This window comes from Schistosoma haematobium, chromosome 1, assembly GCF_000699445.3.
Source record: "Schistosoma haematobium chromosome 1, whole genome shotgun sequence".
In the NCBI taxonomy this organism is placed as follows: Eukaryota; Metazoa; Platyhelminthes; class Trematoda; order Strigeidida; family Schistosomatidae; genus Schistosoma; species Schistosoma haematobium.
Window position 1 is genome coordinate 64,015,487 of NC_067196.1, and position 22,300 is coordinate 64,037,786.

Sequence of the window (22,300 nt, forward strand, 5' to 3'; positions counted from 1 at the left end):
CACATTTAGAGTACTGTATCCAAGCAGCTAGCCCGTGTCTGATAAAGGATACTAACTCCCTTGAGCGTGTCCAGCGTGTGGGAACGAAATTAGTGAAGGGTCTTTCTAGACTCCCTTACGATGAGCGCTTAAAACGCCTAAATCTTTTCCCCTTGTCGTATCGTAGGACACGAGGTGACCTCATACTGGCATTTCGTATCTTTAATTATGATTTGGGTGTTAATATGCCTTATCTTTTTGCTCCCTCCAGCACTAATAATCTCCGAGGTCATAGCAAGAAGGTTCATAAACCACGATCTAATAAACTTAAAGTGGGATCCTGTTTTTCTCATCGAGTAGTCAATCATTGGAACGCCTTACCCGAACAAGTGGTATCAGCCCCATCAGTGAATACTTTCAAGGAAAAGCTGGACCTTCACTGGAAAGCAATGTGTCAGGATTAACACAGGTTCATCAACCTACTATCCTTATTACTGAAGACTGAAGGTCATCACATCTCAAGGCCGGGTAGCTGTAAGTTATTTAAAATCTTGTCCATGAGTGTCTGCTGGTCTGTTTTTGTTGAGATCTTGTTTCTGCGAATAACCCTTCACCAGTGAAGATGGTACCCAATAATGGGTTACAAGGTTCAGTCTTCAACCGTTCTCACCTCCAATATTGGGAGATATCTCCCTATTTTAGGGAAGATGTCCTGTTTGAGTAAATTGTGACGAGACCGCTACAGAAAAATTTGGGGAACTAACACAAAAACCCCGAAATTTCCCTAGAATCTTACGACACTTCATGGCTTTTTCCTAAAATTCCCCCAAACTTCGGAGAAACTACCACATTTCTGAAGACTTCAGAGAAACCCCAAAACTTACACAAAGTTCCTCAAAATTTTCCAAAGATAGTGAGATTGGTCGGTATTCTGTTGGTGTTTCTGCAGAAACTCTAATCATGGGATAAGATATGATTAGGCGTATAAAGACCGAATTAGTGAAATATTTTAAGCCTACAATATTACCTAACTAACTGTCGTTTTTGGATGGCTTGCAAGTCACATATGCTGGCAATGTGGATGAATTTGTATCTTCAAGTAACATCTGGCTTGATGTATCGCATACATGACTTCATAGGTTTATGAACTGGATATGACTTCTTGAAAGATGCTTTTATGGCGTCAGAAACATATGATTCGGACCATTCAGATTTCCAGATAGTTTGAAAATGTTCATATGAGAATCTGTTTTAGTCGCTAGAATGAGGCACAATACAACCATATACTGTTATTTTTCGTGTGGACTAATTAATCATACACATGCCTGAGATTCGCGTAGAATGTTGTTTTTAAGCCTTCGAATGATGTAAGTTCAAGGATCTAAATATTTCATCTGTGCTCAGCTTCATTTTGAGAAGGATAGGAGGCTAGAACACCTGTTACTTCTAAATATAGGGTCCCTCGGCTCAACCAACGTTCCATTAAAACATCGACAAATGGAGCTTAAGTCGACTGTCGAGTTAAGAAGTTTCAGTCTTATTGATTCGTTGGGGAATTCAGCCGTTCATAGATATGTAGTTTGTTATGGTCTTGTGAACTTGTGGGGATCTCGTCATAAATCTTCTGTTTCGAGAGCCAATCAAAATGAGACCCTATGAGATGCGAAATTATTATTAGACAGTTTGAGAATTGTAGCCAAGTCACATCTGGCCTTCCTATATGACAAGCGGAGTAGGTTTAGTTTAGCTAGTTTATCGCCGTACGGTAGCTCTGGGATTCCGAGAATCAAATTGTTTGTGGTTCTTTGAGTATTTTTCAACTATCTATTGTCTTTTTCAGGCTTGAGCTGACTGCTCGCATGCAATAGTTGAATTTAGGACGAACGAATACTATGTGTGAAGTCGAAGGTTCTATCATATACGTGGCCAAAGGCTCTACTTATCGACTAGAGGATTCTGAAATTTTTGGCAGTTTTCGCGACTTGACTGATAATGACTCTTAAATCAGTGTGTGTCTGAACAACAGGTAGATATCATTCACCGTTTATGTGTCCTTACCTTGGTGACCAATATACAACGTAGTACATTTTGAAGCACTTATCGGTAGCGGTCAAATTCTAGACCATTCAGATACTTTCTGCAGGTCATTTTGAAGCTCCGAAGTACCACCTATACTTTCCATCTTTCTCCATACCTTGATATCGTCGGCATATAAGGAAACCGACGATGATAGGCGATAAAGTAGGTTGTTTGCATATAAGAGGAATAACACTGGCCCCAAAGCTGTACTTTGGGGCACTCCACTAAACACAATTTTACAGCTAGACAGCTTAGAGTCAACCCATACACTTTAGTTGACGCCTAACCAGAAAATCGTTTATCCACATAAGCGGTTTACCTTCAATCTCGATATCACGACTTAGACAACAGCATGTTATCCGGAGTTTTGTCAAGGGCCTCACTGAAGTCGATGAAAGCCACATCCATAGTTAACTTTTTATCTGTAAGAGAACATCAGCTTTCTCGAGCTACTAATAATTTCATGAAGCATAAATAACCTGTTTTAAATTCACACTGCTTTCAGAAATGATTAGTTTTCGTCTGGATACTTGTTTAAGTTTTTCCGAATGACCTTTTCATGAACCTTAACAACCACGCTGGTTAGGCTTACGGGCTGATTGTTCCCAGGTGTTTTTTGAAGACAGGACTTATTATGGTGTTATTCCAGTCCTTTGATGATATACCCTGGGCTACAGATAAATGAAAACACATGCTTAAGTGATTAACACCATTATTACTTATGTAGCTTCTTATTTTTCTTCGACATATGTGCTGCCAAGTTTAACAGTAATGATAAATTCTTAACCGCTTGGAATCAGTTTCTGTATTACATTGCATGCTACAATGGCTTTTTTAGATCGATTTCATTTTCTTGTGATACAATAAATTGCTTCTTATCTTTCATGCTCTATGTTCTGCTACATGGTGTTTTTGTTGGTACAAAACTGACCTAATTTTCTCAAACTCAACATTGTGAAATATTCTTAATTGATTTTTAAATAATATTAGGTACATGTAAATCGGCGTTTCCAACTATTTTGAAGATGATTATTTCGAAAAACATGCTTGTTATTTTTGTTTTCCTCTTCCTCGACGTCGTAACTGTGAGTATGATTCTACCGTGGATGCCTTCTCTTTTAGAAACATACGAGTCTGAAAAAGTAAGTTGCATTATTTGTATATTACAAAAGGAATGGTTTTATATTTTGTCCAAGAAATATATCCAATACCTGGGTTTTTTTTTGGGACTTCAAGAAGGTTCTACATGGGACAGAGTATTCATTGGAGGTATGCTTCTCAGTTTAGCAGCAATATTTTCATTTTAGGCCTTCTGTCATCATTATCATCCTTGGTGCAGTTTGTATCGTCGCCTGTAGCCGGAGCTTTATCAGACTATTTTGGCAGAAAATCGGTCTTAGTTGTCCTTCAGGTTTGTGGTGATATATATACATATATATGACTTGGCTGTTTTCATCCATAATTTTCCTGAGTAGCATAAAGACATCGTTTTAGAAAACGTCAGTAACAGTTGTGTAACTTGCGTATAATGTGGAAAAGTAACACGGTTTATGATGCATCAGCATATCCTTTTAAATAACTTTAGCAGAATGTACTTGGCGTGCAATTGGAAATAACTACTATTGTAGAGTAGGTAGAGAAATCCGTAGATGTTTTAGTTGATAAGGATGATTTTATAATTCAAGGGCAAACTAAATCAATGCAGTTAAGATTCCAATCGTAGAAAAGTGGAAACAATTTCTGACTAATTGTGCTTTAATACTGCTATTAAGTTGTGAATGTGAAGTAAATTACATTGACCTACTGGCTTTTCTTAACGCAAACTCTTCAAGGCTATTCTTCTTTTAATTATGGCTGAAGTGCAAAAGATTCAATAGTAAAATGACGAATGAATTAAAATATTTTTCTTTCTTCAGTATACTACGATAACACGGTAATAATACTGATCTGAGTTACCGAGTTCACAATACCGCTAGATTGAATAATCGAACGACCCGCTAGATCACGTTACACCAGCTACCCGACTCACGACTAAGAGCAAAGAGCCAGATTAACACTAGACAATACTTTATTCTACAAAATTGAATGCTGTTACTCTCAGTTAGTCCGGAGTATAAATTAATAAGAGGGAATAAAATCATATATTTAATAATCATTAGGCTCCACTCCTGTCTGTCCACACTCAGCGGTCAATAACACTTACTTTCCTTACATGCTTACTTCCTTACGCCTGTTATCCTTCGTAGAGGACAATTGGCCGCCACCAGCATTTTCCATGCAACTCTTTCCTGTGCAATTCTTTTAATATCTGCTTCCGATTGCCGACACAATCTGTTCCTTGGTCTTCCTTTATTCTTGTTCCCTTCAGGATCCCAAGTTGGCGCTCGCTTCGGGATGCAGTCAGTCAGTCAGTAACAACGTAGAACTTCGTTCGTACATACGTCAGTTTGAGTTGCAACACCACATTAGCACAGAGATGCAGTGGTCAATTCAAATCCCGTAGTGGTAGAGGTAATAAAAGTATAAGCAGTAATTGGGAAAATTAGTGTTTGGAGATGTTATTTAAAGAGTATAATACAGTGAAATAAATTTGGGAAGAGAAAAAAAGACGAGGAATAAGGAGATCAAAATTTGGGAGAACACAAAGAGTGGATGCACCTGCACCATTGCAAACGATTTTGAGCCATATTATTCAAGGTCTCTAACCATTGGTTGCTATCATCCCGAGGATCACCACCAGGTAGTCTACGCCTACCAACATGACTCAGTACACTTGTCAGTGACATCATGAACTTGTGCCATGTTTTGGTCTGGCCGTCCCTAGATTTCTTCTAACCTACTCCTATACCACTGAACATCGCACGTCGAGGCAGTCGGTCGTTGGGCATACGTAACGTGTCATCAGCATATTCTAAGTCAACAAGTGAACTTCCCGGTAGAAGTTCAACCCCTGGAAATCTAGACGAGGAAAGTGTTATCTCTAAAAGTACGTCGTCGACAAAGTTGAACAAGAATGGAGAGAGTGGGCAGCCCTGACGAACACCACTTGAGGTAATCAATTCTGATGACAGTTCGCCATAAGCTCTCACTCGACCGGTTGTGTTCGAGTAGAGAGCCTTTATAAGGTTAATGTACTTCTTTGGTACTCCTTTCAGTGACAAACACTGCCATAGAACCTTACGATCGACAGAGTCGAATGCTGCTTTAAGGTCGAGAAATACTACGATTGTGGGGCGTCTGAACGTGTGTCTGTGTTCTAGAACCTGACGTAGTGTAAATATGTGGTCTATACAACCACGTCCAGGTCGAAAACCAGCCTGGTTTTCTCTAGTCTGCTCTTCAGGAGCTTTAGTTAGGCGTCGAAGTATTATTGAAGCTAATATTTTCGACACTATGTTTGTCAAACTGATTCCTCTGTGACTGTCACAAGAGGACTTTTGTCCTTTCTTATAGACTGGCACAATCAGTGATTGAGATCAGTCAGATGGGATTACGTCCAGTTCCCAAATTCTACCTAAGACCTCAGTTAATCTCACTGCTAATATTGAACCACCATCCTTAGAAATCTCAGGAGTAAACCTATCAGGGCTTGCTGCTCTCCCTCGCTTCAGATTTCCTGTGGCTTTTTCAACTTCGTAAAGAGATGGAGGACCTACATTAACTTGCCATTCAGGTTGACTGGAGATCGTGAGAAACTGAAGTGTGGCTGAAGGCCAGTTGAACTGATCCCTAAAGTGTTCTGCCCATCAATCCGATCTCCTGGATTGAGAATGTATAATATGTTTATCTTTCTCTGAGTATTTCGCTAACAGTCGGTTTCCTAATACCGGTTTCCTTAACAAGTCTGAACAATTGTCTGCTATTACCTATTGCCGCTTCCTTTTCCATCTCTCTTGCTTTCGCTACCCACCACTGTTCACGATCATTGCGTAGACTTCTTGTCAGCTTGCGCTTAAGCTGACTCCGCTCTTCATTATGTTCAGAGCCAGGTGGAATGAGTTTCCGAGCATCTATCAGTGCGATAGATGCTGCTGAGATCCAGTGTTGCTCCCTAACCTTCTGGTTTACCTTACTAGCAAATATCACTGCTGTTTCCACAGCTTTTCGGATATCATTCCATGCTGCCTCGGGGTGGGCATCACATACATAGCTGCCTAAGTGTTTTCCTAGTTGTTCCTGAAATATACTCTTAGCTTGACTATCATTAAGTAGGCCCCTAAGAGGTTTCCTTGCAGCGTCTTTCCGACGTCCAGTAAGACGCAGACAGATACGCGCTCGTACTAGAGCATGATCTGAATCTAAGTATGTGCTCCAGAATGAGCGACAGTCTTCTATAGAGCCCCTCCATCGGTGGCTGATAGCGATGTGATCTATTTGGGTCCAACGTTGGGACGAATTAGGGGGTCTCCATGTTAAAAGATGTTTTTCCTTATGCTTGAAGTTAGTATTTGCAAGGAACAGGCGATTATCTGAACATAGCTGCAACAGACGGTCGCCATTATCTGTTCCATGAGCCACGGCATCACAAGATCCACCTAGGTGTCTTTCCCTTTCGCTTAGCTTACCTACTTGAGCATTAAAGTCACCAGCCATTATTACTACATCCGAGCGCTCCTACGTGTAGTTTAGAGCGTGGTTTCAGGAGACCAGGAATAGCGTTCCGCGTACTCGAGTCGTTCGCCCTAGCGGTGCGAGGTGATAAAGATACGTGAGGTGGGTTAGTCATGGAGATAAGAAAGGTATTAGGAGGCGTAGGAAGGATTTGAATGTGACCAACTTGGTCTCGTGTGCTGTTACGGGTATGAGGGCTGATATCACTTCCCGACTGCCCACACTGTGGAAGGGTATTTCTTGAGGAACCTGAAATAGAAGTCGGATTAGTGTTGGTCCTAACGACCTGGGAGCGTGACCGCAGAGCCCAAGGGACAACTGCCTGAGGCCGATCGCGCACGGCCTTTTGGTGGAAGGTTTTTAATGTGTTAGCTCCGTTTTTCAAAGGGCCTTACCGCCGGAGACGGAAATCCGTGATGTAAGGTGAGGTGTGGCATTTTTAGGGTCGACCTTTTCTAACCCCACCCCTCCTTGTGGGAAGGCAGCATCGCTGCAGATGCTGGTTTTCCAAGGGAAACACCTTACTGCTGTCACACCCCCTTACAGTCAGCAGTACGACTTCGCCCTCAGACCTTGAGTGATACAGTTTGGTCTTCACAATGTATGTTCTATCCACTTGAGGCTTACTTACTTACGCCTGTTACTCCCAATGGAGCATAGGCCACCGACTAGCATTCTCCAACTCACTCTGACCTGGGCCTTCCTTTCTAGTTCTACCCAATTGTTGTTCATTCTTCTCATGTCTGTCTCCATTTCTCGGCGTAATGTGTACTTTGGTCTTACCCTCCTCATTTGGCTTTGAGGATTTCAAGGGAGGGCTTGTTTTGTGATGCAGTTCAGTGCTTTCCTCAATATGTGTCCTATCCACTTCCAGCGCTTCTCCCTGATTTATTCCTCCGATTTGTGTATGAATTTATGGGGGAATATTGCACCACCCATAATCATTTTGTTGAAGGCATATAGAATTGCAAATCTCTCATCATTTTCGTTCCTTTCTCCTAATCCATGTCGTCCCATGATATCTTCATAACCGTTGTTGTTCATTCCAACCTTGGTGTTTAGATCTTCCATCACGATTGTCAGGTCCTTTACTGACAGCTTCGCTATGATCGATTGTAGCCTCTCGTAAGTTCACTTCGTGCTTTTCGAACAGATTCAGAATGACTCCCTGTCAGTTCGGAGCATTCTATTTTTTGTGACCAGGGTACAGCAGCATCTCTGCTGAATCCATTCTTTTTTGTCCAGCTTGGGTCCAATGGGTTTCGCTGAGTCCGATTACTGCCAAATTGTATCTACTCATTTCCGTAGCTGTTTGACTGGTTCTCCCGGTTTCCCACATTGTCCGGACATTCCATGTACCCATATTGATTTTTGTTCTGGTTGTTGGAAGGTGCATCGGCCTCGTGACTACCGAAGAATCTGGGCTTTCATCATGAGGCATCATAATTCTTCTGTATGACGATCCTTCAACCCGGAGGGCACACTTTAAATGGTTTAATTAGTCTAACCTAGTTAGCGTTTTTATAGCAATGTTGTTATCTACGGGATGGGGTTGCCGATCTCATGCCCGACCCTCCTCTTTTGTGTGTGCATGGGACTGACAGTAACTCTAGAAGAGCTACAGGCGGAATAGTATTTACTCACTACTAGATAACATGTTGTGTTGAAGTACGATGTAATTAGTTTTACATAATGATTATTTATTTGCTACATTTTTTCCATTCAACAGGTATCGCTTATAATTGTTAATGTTCTCTGGTCAGTGTTGGGTAAGTCATTTCTGTGGCTACTGATGTATCGTGTATTATGTGGTGCTGCACGAGCAAATGTCGGTGTTGTATCAGCACTTGTTGGCGATATCAGCAGTGATACGTTGCGTACTAAAAGAATGGCGGTTGTTGGCCTGGCTTATGGTATCGGATTCACTGTAGGACCACCATGCTCAGTTATCTTACTTAGCCAGTGGAAAGTACATACATCAACTGAATACTTGAGCTGTATGCTGGGTTCTACGTGTTTGCTTCTTAATTGTATAAATCTCTTAATCTTGATTTTTGCTCTGCCGAGTACATTACAAAAGGTATGTTTTCTCATGTTATATCACGTTTCTGCAAATTATTCTTTAACTGACGCATTTGTGAACATCAAATTTTTTTATTTTGAGCTTAATGTTTTAATAATTTTGTCCTCCGTAATTCCAATCAGTCGGTTACGAAAGTTTCACTTTGCAACAGTAGATATGCTTTAGACAAATATCTTGAAACTGAGGGTTATGCAGATTATTTATCCGAACCGAACACATCTCACACTTTTATGACTTCAGTCAGTCAGCTACAACGTAAGACCAGGTACATATATGCATCGGTCCAAGTTGCCATACCGCATTAGCACAAGAAGATGAACACCGGATTCATTGAAGTAGTTATGTCAATGGTGGTAATATATTAAAGAAAGATTGTATATAAAGGTATATTAGAGGAACAAATATTTAGTACCTAGAAAGAAAGATATGAAGCGATTTTAATCTCATAGTTTAAGGGAAGACAAAGAGTGTATACACCTATGCCATTGTGATCGATTCTAAGCCATGTCATTCAGCATCTCTAACCATTTGTTACGATAGTCACGCGGACCCCAACCAAGTAGTCTGCATCTAACAACACGGCTCAGACCAGAAGTTAGTGACTTCAAGCACTGATGCCACGTTTTGGTTTGCCCGCCCCTCGCTTTCTTCCAACCATCCCCAACACCGGTTAGCATTGCACGTCGTGGTAATCGGTGTTCAGGCATACACAACACGTGGCCCAACCATCTCAGTCCATGAAGATTCACAACCTCATTAACTGATTTACCATCATTCTCTAATACCCTGGGTCTAACCTCAATATTACTCACCCGGTGATCCCAGCAATATTTCCAAGACATCTGTGGTCAAATACTAGCAACTTATGGATATCTTCAACTTTTAATGGGCACGTTTCGCAGCCGTAAAGTAAAACAGAACGAACTGCCGCGAGGTATACTCGTCCTTTCATTGATAGACTGACATCTCGCCTTTTCCATAGGTGACAGACACAGCCACAGAACCTCTCGGTCTACAGAGTCAAATGCTGCTTTTAAGTCAAGAAGGACCACCATTGTCGAACCCCGATAAGCATACCTGTGTTCTAAAACCTGACGAATAGTGAATACGTGGTCGATGTAGCCACGACCAGGTCTGAAGCCAAATTGATTTTCTCGTATTTGCAGTTTACGAGTCTTAGTTAGGCGTCCGATAATTATCGAGGCTAGTATTTTAGATACTATATTAGTCAAACTAATCCCTCTATGGTTATCACAGGATGATTTTGACCTCTTACATATTGGGAAAATCAGTGATTATGACCAGTCAGTCACCTGCTACGAGTACTATGTCTAAACGTTTAGTTTTCTGAAGAAGTTCAGATAGCTTTCTGTAAAATTCATCCTTCACTTCATCCGAGCTGCAGTCAGTGGGAGCGTAGGCAGAAACGCCAAAAAGGCAACGACTCATCAAGTGGATAGGACAATACATAGTGGAAATCATCAAACTGTATCACAAGGCGAGCGATAACTTGGAACCCTGAAGGGAAACGGAAAAGAGGATGACCACAGAACACATTGTGTCGGCGATTGGGAGCAGATATGAGAAGGTCTGCTCAGGAAAGAGCTGGACGGAGAGTTCCGGTGGGCGGCCTATGCTTCTCCATGAGTGGTAACAGGTGTAAGTAGTGTCTTTGTGTTTTTTCGTAGTTATACTAAACTATATTAATATTAAAGTTAAAAAAAGAGTTCGACGGACTTTAGTAGAATTGAAGTTTATAAAAGGCCATGTGAACGGGTAAAAAATGTCTGTGTGTTTATTTCTATTTTTTCAGGGCGGAGATATCGGTCTATTAATCAACCAAGCAGTACGTTTGATAAATCCGGTGAAGTTGTTTTCACTAACTGGCACAACGAAATGTCCTAAATGTGAGTTTAGTTTGTTATTCAACTCTGTATTTTTTTCTGGGGATTATCCGTTTAGTAATTGCCCTTATGCAATAGTCAGTTCGTAAAATTAAACACTAACCCGTATTTACCTAATGTCTTACGTAGATGAAAAATCTTTGCGTCATTTGGCATACTTTTGGTGCGGCTACTTGTGCGTATACTGCGGAATAGAATATACAATACTGTTTTTGGCTAGAATCCGCTTTAATTTCTCAAGGTCAGTTAGTTTCGGATAAGAATCCTCTCATTCTCATAAACATAACTGTTGGTATACGGTGGTCGTGTCTTTTGTTTATTTAGGATGACAAAAGTCACCAGTTTGTAGGTGAATAGTTAATCATTTGCATCAGAATCGAAAAATTACCATTTGCTTATATCTATTGATTTATTGTGTTGAGTTTATTCCATATATTTTAAATAAACTCCAATTACCAAAGGTTTTTCACAGGTTTATATATATATATATATATATATATATATATATATATATATATATATATATATATATATATATATATATATATATAATAATAGTATTTAGCATCATATTGAGAGCCCTGATGTTTGATACGCTTCTGAACATGAATCTACCGTTTAACTCTTGCTTCATGCCTAGATGATTAAACGTAGGAAAAAAGCGAAGTTGATGGTTAGAATGAGATAAATGTTATTGCTAAGACTGCTTCGGTATGGGCACCCGGGCAGTATCAAAGCCCACACACACACACACACACAAATATGGTGTGGCGCACATATATTTGGTGCCCTCTTGCACCAATATTTATTTGTTGAAATAAATAAATAAATAATAAGACCGGAGCAGCAAAATCATTATTGGTTTCGAAGTATTTTTTTATTGGTAATAAACTATTTATTAGTGCATTTTAATTAGTTGAATGTGTTTTAACCCGTTGTATTGGGATTTGTTGCTTAAATGTGAAATCCTTGTTTATAAAATTAATTTCATTTTGAAATTTCTTATTTGCTAGTGCAGTATGTGTACATACCACTATAATTTTTCTGACGAGTTCTCTTATTGTACCTTATTTCATTTTCGTTACTAGCTCTGATCAAGGCAGAATGTTCGGCTTTATTGGGATAATAATGATTCTAGTTCAAGGTAAGTCGCAAAGAATATTCAAACTGAACTACTAATTAGCGAACTTATAAAATTTCCAATTTCCTGTTTGTTTACTTCATGATAAAGCTCACATATCAACATGCCTTTTCAATTTCTAATGTCTTTGAGGGATTTTAATGAATCTATCTAGGAAATCAACAGAGCTGTGATCTACACATTTTGATGGTTCGTGAGTAGATTGCTGATTTTCCTAACTGGTAGTTTTGGAAAATATTTAAAGCAATTAGTCCCTTACATAAATTCCGATAGAACAATGAGAAGACGGAGTTGACCTGAAAAATGTGATGTATTTGCGCTATATATTTCGAACGATCTGGTCACACATATACTTGTCAGGGCATTTTATATGAAAATTACGAAGGGTCAATTAAATGAAAGTTCAAGTAGAAAAGGTAATAAAGGGGAGAGAAACAATTTTACATCGTATAGAAGGAATAAGAAATTGTTGCGTTATCCTAGGCCATAGAATGGCTTAAGGATTACCAGGGTGAATTCAGGGTTACGACAAATTGTTTTTGTATACATAAGGGGGGGGGGTAAATTTACAAATAGCCAAGGCTTCAATAAACCTGTGAATTCGTCCTCGTTTTGAACCCCATTGAGTTTATCTAATAACTGGGATACCTCAAAATCTTTATCACATATAACTAGTGTATCATCCATGTGTTCTATACAAAGTTGCCTCGCTAATGATTTAAGATATTTTGAATTAGTGATCAGAATTATACGCTACTAATACGAACAGTAAAATAGGTTCGCTTATGAAACTAGGCAAGTCGTGCAAACTTCAGTGTCAGAATCATCAATAATGGCCTAGAAATCCTTTCTTACATACTTGTTACTGGGGTAACTGACCTACTTCCAGTTACCTTCTTTTAGGTGATTTACTAACCGAATCTATACCTAAGTAAGTAGTGGTAACTATTCCCTCCGAATCCCATACTTTTTAGAATTATCTAATTTCCAAGCCTACGCACTGCTAGACTTTCACATTTTCCCAATCAAAGGTATAGTTGTAGTTGCCTGCGCATGCTATAATTATCAATAACAAAATGTCCTTTGGCCGCTACCGGACGTTCATGGATTGTTTTAACTTCCCCAAAACTCATTTGACAAATGGAGTAGTATCAACAGTCTTTTAAAATAGTTTTGTAAATCCTATTGATGAGCTTTTCCTTTTGAGTAGTGAGTCTTTCAAATTTTGTAGCACACTGGTGTGCAAACTCATTGTACATTCTAGCTGGTTTTTCAGTGATGAACCGGTAGCGTGCTATTGTCCGTTTGTTCGATGATAATGAGCTTAAAACATATTTCAACCTAAAGATTAATTCATACTTTTAATAGTTTTACTAATAATCAGATTTTGATCCATATCGACCTAGCGGAATGTCAACGATATCCAGCAATAGTAAGACCTAACTTCAAAATCTTCAAAATTCATTAGAAATCTTAGTATGTTGTGTCTGTAAGTACACAGCAATATAACTTGTTTGCTTTGGCTTTATGTCATAATTTAAAATAAATATGACCAGCTAAGATGACAAACAAAATCATGCATCATACATTTGGATCACACTAAGCATTTATTATATATGAATTATTAGTTAGAGCTCATGACTCCTATAATGTTTTGATATTTTTTATCTTGTATACGAAAGGGTAATTTATATTTTTTATCTAAAACTAGGCTGCTTTATACGTAGCTTCAAACTTGGTGGAGAAGACAAAGCCATTACATGGGTAAGTTCTGTTCGCATTATTTTAAAACTGAATTTCTCAGCAACTGCATTAATGACTTTCGTAAGTGGAATAAATGCAGTTAACCTGTATTAATTTTGTAGCTGTGAAATGTTAATTTTTTCTGACTCGGACAGTTTCAATGAATAATAACTTCGCCCGTCGCTCACCTGGAATATAACATTAACTGTTCCCACAGATTTTGGCAAGAATTAAAAGCTTCGAAAAATAATCGACCGGTATATGCCTCTTAAATGAAATATTGGCATTACGAGACTCTAGTAATAACATCAAAGTCACAGATAACCTATAAAAATGATAGCACTTACTATATATCCATTCGTAGTACATTTAGAATTACAGCAAATCAAACAAAATAAAATAAATCCAAGTAACATTAAAGCCGTGCAGCAAGCTGCAGTGATGTGTATTCATTCACCTGTCTTATTTAAGCAATTGCACCCCTAATATTCCCGTCAGAAGTTATTTCGCCTCAATACGTATTTAAACACTTCAGAAAAGTGCGAACTCTTCATCGTCCACGAACATCACTTAACATTTAAGAATACAGAACCAGCGTTATTAATTTCGCCTGATAAGTTTACCATTACTGAATTCTTTCCGTCCCAATTTGTTCCTTTCATTGCTTAAGTTATCACGCTTTTGAAATACAATGGCGGAATAATATACCATCATATTAGATTTGACCTTTTGATTTCAAGTTTTGTGTACAACTCAGTCAGTTGCTTTGGTAAACTATCGTTTGACCATTTGTCTCTTCTAAAAATAATCGCCACTCAATATGTCTATTTGAACTCAGTGTGACACCCGACCGTAGCTGCTACCTTGACGCGCTGGTCGGGCTTGCCTATCGTGATGACCCAACCGAGCTATATTGGCTGGAACATATGTTCCTGTAGGTTCTACCATGCCAGGCAGGTCGACTACAGAACGGTAAGACTAAAAGCAGCAACTCAAGGTCTGAGGGCGAAGTCGTACTGCCCTCACTCTACCTGAGGTGTTTGTATATAGTACCTTTAAGATGTTAAGAAACGTTTCCGGTACACCCTCCTCCAATGGACAATCCCAGAGAACAGTCCTGTCCAACGAATCGAAGGCGGCCCTAATGTCAAGTAACACTAAGATTGTAGACATGTGATAAGTATGATGGTGTTCTAACATTTGGCGGAGTGTGAAGATATGATCAATAAATCCTCGATTAGAACGAAAACCAGCCTGCTCCTCGCGAGTCAATCTTTCTCGGGTTTTGAACAGCTTACGAAGTATGACAGAAGCCAATAGTTTGGACGCAATCGGAAGTAGACTAATCCTCTGATAGTTGTTACAGAAACGACGTGAACCCTTTTTAAAGATAGAGACAACTGTCGATTCATTCCATGATGTTGGGACACTGACTAATTACCAAACGTTTGTAAACAACGATGTCAGTTCGTTAACCAGAAAGTCACCACCATCTTTAAAAAGAGCCGAAGGTAAGTCATCTGGGCCAGGTGATTTGTAACGCTTCAGGAGTTGGAGTTCCTTGCGGACTTCCGCCTCATTTGGTGGATCAGTCGTCACCGGCCATGGAGGGCAGGACAGTCTGATCGATGTTGCCGCAGCAACAGACTAGTTGAACTGCTCCTCGAAAAACTGCCCATCGTCCAAGACGTCTATGGATGTTAGTGATTGGCATCCCGTCATCCTCACAGATTGTTTAGCTCACACCAGACTTCTTGCTGCTAGTGGCTCGGATGAGTTTGAAAAGCATCCGACCACCAGGCTTCTCGTTCCTTACGCAAGTTTTGCCCAATTTCATTACGTAACAGCCCTCGTTTGTGGTCAAACATTTGATTAAAGTGTGTCCTAAAATGGTACGTTTACTTTCTGGACGCTCATTACTCAAGTAGATAGCCTAGCTAACCGGAATCGACTGAATCCATAATGTTTGCAGGGCTGCACACTTTTCTTAGCATGATTTAATTCCACCGTATATTTCCTATCAGTCATTTTGATCTAACTTTTTGGGGATTGATCTTTCTGAAAGCTCATTTATCTATTTGAAGTACTCAGATAGTGTAGCATTGTATGGGAAAACACATCATCCGTAAAATACAAGTGTTTCAAACAGATCCTCCCTGTCTAAACACAAAAGATTACACCATTAATGACCTCCAAAATACGGAGTGAATTAGTTGGGCAAGCTGACCACTTCACCTAAACTGGAAATCTTGCCGACTGTGGTGGGTAGGTGCCTGATGAGATGTCACCACGAATCCAGAAAAGTCGGTTGAATTTCCAAAACTTCCATTACTTATGTTGAAGGTAAACTGTCCGTCTATCGACAAAGGGGAGAGTATATTACATATGAGTACTCTCTGCATTAATCTATGGCTGCAAAGCAGCTCTTAAAAGTAGAAGACCTTCATGAGTAGTAACCACTTGACTGTAAGTATCGTCGAACAATTGCTGACTTATGGCGGAACAACAGAATAAGCAATGATGTAATCTTAGGTGCTGGGTACTGGTAAACAAAAAAGAAAAACTGACTGATACATACTTAAACAAATATTGACTGAAGATCAAACCAACAACAGAGTAACAGTTTGAAATCATGATTCTCTTATTGACACCGTGATACCAAATAATTAACGAAATCTCAGCACGGATACAGAAGGCTTGATTAGATCTTGCCAACTTGCGTCATTTATGGTGTAGGCAAAATATCCGTCTATCAACCAAAGGAAAGGCGTACTACTCAGCAGTTCGTTCCGTCCTACTTTATGGCTGTGAAACGTGACCGGTAAGAGTAGAGGATATTCGTATGTTACTAGTATTCGATCATAGGTGTCTTTGAAACATTGTTCGTATGTCCTTGGACCACTGAGTAAGTAATACAATTGTTAGGAAACGGGTACTAGGTAAGGATGGCGAATCAATTGATGACGTAGTGAAACTTCATCAGCTGAGATGGCTGGGACACGTTACGTATGCCCAACGACCGACTGCCTCGACGTGCTATGTTCAGTGGTATAGGAGTAGGTTAGAAGAAATCTAGGGACGGCCAGACCTAAACATGGCACAAGTTCATGATGTCACTGACAAGTGTACTGAGTCATGTTGGTAGGCGTAGACTACCTGGTGGTGATCCTCGGGATGATAGCAACCAATGGTTAGAGACCTTGAATGATATGGCTCAAAATCGTTTGCATTGGTGCAGGTGCATCCACTCTTTGTGTTCTCCCGAATTCTAATCTTCTGAATTCTCCATGTCCTTTTTTTTCTTTTTCCACACACACTTGGGCAATTTTGAAGACGAGTCTGATCTAAGTATGTTGGGAAAGTAAACACTGATGATAAGTAAGAACAAAATCATTAATGCTCAGTTAATGAAATAAGAATATTAACCTAAATGACAGTCTGAATAAAAAGACTTGGTGATGTAATTGATTGGGAGAACGAGTTGAACAAATTTTGACGATGTAGTGAAAGGATATTTGACACCGAAGCAAAGAAGCATTAACAGCAATCTGTTTTCGAACACATAAATCAGATTTCGGACGCCTGATAGCAACGGCTTCAGGAGAATGGAGCTTGGCTGCTGATTAATCCCCAAGAAACACTACAAGACATCAACCTGATATCCTGTATGCAAGAGATGTTTAGTAGTTGTACTTGTTCGTAGGCTTTCTGGAACATGTCTGATAAACCTAAGATATGCCCTCCGTTGTTGAAATATCACGTCTGTCGTTATCAAGAAAGTGGAATATGTCATTCTTTTCATATTCCATGGTTAATTGTATATTGAAATGAGCATTAATGAAGAATTCCAACAGGTGGATTGCATACTGTCTACTGTTGCAGACAATCAACGTGTCATCAGCATATCTGTAGTAGTCCGTCATTTCGTTAATTCCTTGTCTAAGCTCCGTGTTTTCAAAATAAATCATGAGAATATCTGGACCTATCGGACTTACCACTGCTACACCATCAATTTTACGGCGTATCGTTATTGAGCCGGAATTAAACGTCTTTTGTGCATATATGGATGGATATCCCAAATTCAACAACGCAGTTCGAACGTCGGGTATTCGCTGTTCGTCCTGTTACTTCTAAATAACCGTACAAGGAAAGGTCAGGGTAAAAGAATTACTTGACAATGGCCACAAACACTTGGTCATATAAAAGCATTTTTGGAGGGACAGCTGATTGTCCCTACTCTTGGCTGTATCAGGGCATTTGGAGGCGCGGAGCACGATAGAATAGTCCACACGTTTAACTGCATATGAATTCATTTTATTCAATGTAGTGATATAACTTTACTTTTTCAGTCGAATGGTTACATCTAAAAAGTATTTCTTTAACAATATTTATACACGGCAGTTTCTCTCTATTTTCTTTCTTAACAGAGTTCTTGCTGTTTGATTTTGGCATCTGCCATTTTCAGTTTCGCCACAAATATTTTCGTTTTCTATATCGGACTAGCTTTATATGCATTTGCATCCTCCATCTTCTTTCCGAGTGTAAACGGTTTGGTTTCTTTGTACACTACTGCAGAACAACAAGTATGTTTAGAAATATATTTAGGTGTGAGTGAAAAATTGCATGTACCCTAACCACTTCCTTGTTATATGACGGAGACTTCCTAAAAACACAGAAATCGGAAGTGCAGTTCAAATACTTGTATGATATTCTTGATTAAAACGAATAAGCTGTTAACATTTTCAATTCCGTCTTCAAGATAATTGGAACTTTGCAACCAACTCCTATTAAACACACACAAAAACCAGGTTTTAGCTTTCTGTTATTTCGCGCAGTACTCGAGACTAACACAGAAAATTCCTGTATGTATCAGAAGTCTTCACTCACTCTAACTGACATACCTGAACTATTTTTTTACACTGTACAACGTATCTTTTCCTTACAAATATTTTACGATATAACATAGATGAGTTTTCTCACAATACATATTTGGTAACCACAATTTTCCGGGAACATCTTTAGCTTTCGCAAACAGGACCTCTGTTAATAAATTGCATTAATCATCTGTTAGCTTTAGAAATGTGACGAACATAATGTATCGCAGAATAGAGCTTTTTTGTAACACAATGATCAGTGTTTGCTGTAGTCTGAGAATACTCCTATAAAAGTGCTTCTGTCTTCAGTCTAAGAAGCATCCTATCTTGTTGCAACATAATCAATAGAATTTCTGTTTAAAATGCGTTACATGATACTTCTTACTTGGTATCTAGACAACAGGATGTAGCGATTTTGAGATCAGTTTACATAGTTCTATCCAACATTTTAGATGCATTTGCAATTTTCTCTACTTATCACCGTTAAAATTGTTCTAAATAATGGGTTTTGACACTACGTTCCTGCCACTGATAACAACCCACAGAGTATTTTGTTTGTTTAAGTAATATTTAGTCAGGGCCAGTATCGATGTAAAACCTCCAATTTTATCTGAATTTTAGGGGCAAACGTTGGGTATATTCCGTTCACTGAATGCATTGGCTCGTGTCATGGGTGCGGTGATTGTTACTACAGTTTTTTGGATTTATGGACCTAACATAACCTATATGTTATGTACTGTCTTCTTAACTTTACTGCTTACTTACAGGAAAATTACTTTAGTAGTAACTAAATGTCAGTCCAAACAAACGTACAAGGAGGAGTAAATCAGCAACAGACCATCAGGGTATCCTTTCTCACAAACTGCTGTACAGCTACTGCTAAACAGGTTTCTTTGTTATTAATTGACTCAGAATACCATGTACCATCACCGACAATCTCCCAAGTAGTTTGATAAATGCCATTGCTGTTAAAATTAACCAAATTCTTTTAAAATTAAAGCAGTGACGTAAAATAAATATTGTTTTTGGTACATAATCTCAATTCTTCCACTTACGCCTGTTACCCCTCATGGAGAAGCATAGGCCGCCCACCGGAACTCTCCATCCAGCTCTGTCCTGGGCAGTCCTTTTCATATCTGCTCCCGATTGCCGACACAATGTGTTCCGTGGTCATCCTCTTTTCCGTTTCCCTTCAGGGTTCCAAGTTATCGCTCGCCTTGTGATACAGTTTGATGATTTCCACTATGTATTGTCCTATCCTCTTGAGGCGTCTTTTCCTAATTTCCTCTTCAGCTGGAAGCTGGTTCGTTCTCTCCCATAGTAGGCTGTTGCTGATAGTATCCCGTCAACTGATCTGGAGTATCTTGCGTAGACAATTGTTTGCAAATACCTGTACTGTTTTGATGATGGTTGTGGTAGTTCTCCGCGTTTCAGCTTCGTACAGTACGACCGTCTTCACATTCGAATTGAAGATTCTGGAATTTTGATGGATTCAGATTTTCCTAGTGATACATTCTTCTTTAACGAGATTTTTAATAAATTTGAAGAACATATTTCAGGAGAATCAATTCTTAATTATGTCATAGCAAATGTCGTTTTTTCTCATAATATATTTGTTTCTGGTCGAAAACTTAGTCAATGTGAAACAAATTCGAAATGAACTCACACGTAATCATAGTTCGGATGATCTCGTACCAAATGCTGTGGTTACTTTTAGTGGATTCTCTAGTTAATGTGAGAAATATGCTTGAAATAAAGCCACATTATTTGTAACTTGAGAATATGAAGATCCAACTTTATTTCGCGGGGGAGAATGATGTTAGGATTCAAAGTTACCTATATTTTTTAGATCAGGGTTTAAGCTCCAGATTTAAAAAAGGGTGTTATATGTTAACGAAAAATAAATAAATGGTAACTGTTTGGATTTATTTATGGACTATTATCACATATATTCTTATTGTGTAATCACTAAGTAACCATTTGTATTCTTACATTTGACCTATTGACCATTATCACACGATTTACTATTCTTAAGTTATTCTCAATTTATTAGTTACAGTCTCACACACTCAACCACTTTTGTCTTGATCTTGTATAATTGTTGTTTTCTATTTTATGGCATGATGCTGTCTGATTTGTTTGCATATTAACCGGGAATGTCTGAAATAAATTAATCAGACAGTGTTGTATGCTGGAATCGTTTTCTGCACTGAAACGGAGAAGGCTAGATGAGAACTGTCTTGACGTTCGTGTTGAGGATTCTGGCTTTGGTGTTGGCTGACAGTTGTCTTGAGTTCCATATGTTCTTTAATTGAAGGAATGTGGCCCTTGCTTCGCCAATCCTCGCCTTTACGTCTTCACCAGATCCCCGATATCAGTTGATGGAGCTACCCAGATACATGAAGGCTCCCACCTCTTCCAGAGCTTCTCCATCAAATGTGATTGAGTGGGTGTACTCCGTGTTGCATTTTAGGATCTTGCTTCTTCTTTTGTGTATGTTGAGGCCTAATGCTGCAGATGCAGCTGCTACACTGGTTGTCTTCATCTGCATTTGCTCGTGTGTATGGGATAGAAGAGCCAGGTCATCTGCGAAGTCTCAATCATCTAGTTGCATGCGAGCTGTCCATTGTATTCCGTGCTTCCACTGAGATGTGGAGGCCTTCATAATCTTGTCAACCACCAGAAGAAAGAGGAATGGAGGGAGTACACAGCCTTGTCTCACTCCAGTCCTTACTTGGAATGAATCTGTCGGCTGTCCTGTTCACTGGGGTCGACTTATTCAAGAGTTTCCCAGTGTTTACCCATCTGTCCCTCTGTTCTTGAGCTTCAGTGATTGGCTTGTCCTTTTTGTCCTTGACTGATCTCTCTGGTTTACAATATCTCCCTGTCTGTTTCTTTGTTGTGTCATTTAGTTGTATTACATTTATCTCTATTGCAGCTTTTTCCGCTGTCTGTGCTAGCTTTCCCATGTATTTCTGCTTATCAGCTTTAATGCTGTTCATCCCTTGCTTGTTTGCTGGCTCTTTGTTCTTCTCTTGAATCTTGGCGAGGGTCTCGATGGAGATCCATTCATTACGGTGATGCTTGTTGCCGCCCAGCACCTTACGACACGGAACTATTGTTTCTTTGATTCCTTCCCAGTTGTTCTCTATAGTAGTTTCTTTCAGTAGATCCTGTAAGGCTTGGAACCTGTTGTTGAGAGTTATCTTGAATTCATTGAGTTTGTCATTATGTCGAAGGAAGGCATTATTGAGCTTTTGTGACGGTGCTTCTCCAGTTGCCCAGTGCTTCTTTATCTTCGGTTTCTTATTGTCTTGTCTTTCTCTGTTCTTGTTCTAATTGCTATCTTGTTCTTCCTTTCTTGAGTCTAGACCATCAATATATTCACATCCCTTCCTGAGCACTTCGCTATGATCGATCGCAACCTTTCGTAATCAGGTTAGTGTTTCTTAGCAGTGTTGTTTTCTAAGGTATGGGGTTGCTAAACTTCAAACAATCCTCATTTGTGTGGGCTTAGTACTGGCAGTAACACAGTAGTGAAGGTGAACACAGGTGAGGATAAACGAATCTTATTTTTAGCACAACATTACAGAGTTTCTTGGTAAAATAGAAAAACCATACTATAATACCTAGTTTGCAAAATGTCCAATAATTGTCTCGGACCTCATTGTTCTTGCATTTCCATACTAATTGCTTTCTATTCCCGTTCTTCCTTTCTTGATCTTCCCAATCTTCTGCTGCCATATATTACATTCCTGACTCGCGTTATATGCTACTTATATTGATATAAGTAGCAGCCCCCAAATGCTCTGGTACGGCCGAGAGTGGGGAGAGTCCGCTCTCCCTCTCGAAATACTCTCACACGGCCACGCGTATACAGCCTCTG

The 22,300-nt window shown here is 39.4% G+C and overlaps 1 protein-coding gene across 2 annotated transcripts; it reads left to right on the forward strand.

Annotated features, from left to right (window-relative positions):
- The first annotated feature begins 151 nt into the window (after window positions 1-151).
- On the forward strand, window positions 152-22,206 carry MFSD10_1 (Major facilitator super domain-containing protein 10). Of its 2 annotated transcripts, XM_051209350.1 has the most exons (11): window positions 152-2,005; window positions 3,049-3,200; window positions 3,231-3,327; window positions 3,366-3,469; window positions 8,399-8,749; window positions 10,566-10,659; window positions 10,786-10,897; window positions 11,745-11,800; window positions 13,509-13,561; window positions 17,968-18,123; window positions 19,036-22,206. In XM_051209350.1, exons 2-11 carry the CDS (start codon window positions 3,084-3,086, stop codon window positions 19,237-19,239), a joined length of 1,344 nt encoding a protein of 447 aa, XP_051074804.1. In that variant the 5' UTR covers window positions 152-2,005; window positions 3,049-3,083; the 3' UTR covers window positions 19,240-22,206. The 2 variants fall into 2 exon arrangements, with proteins under 2 accessions (XP_051074804.1, XP_051074803.1); XM_051209349.1 differs by lacking the exon at window positions 10,786-10,897 and having other exon boundaries at window positions 8,399-8,596; window positions 8,633-8,749; window positions 13,509-22,206.
- The last annotated feature ends 94 nt before the right edge of the window (window positions 22,207-22,300 follow it).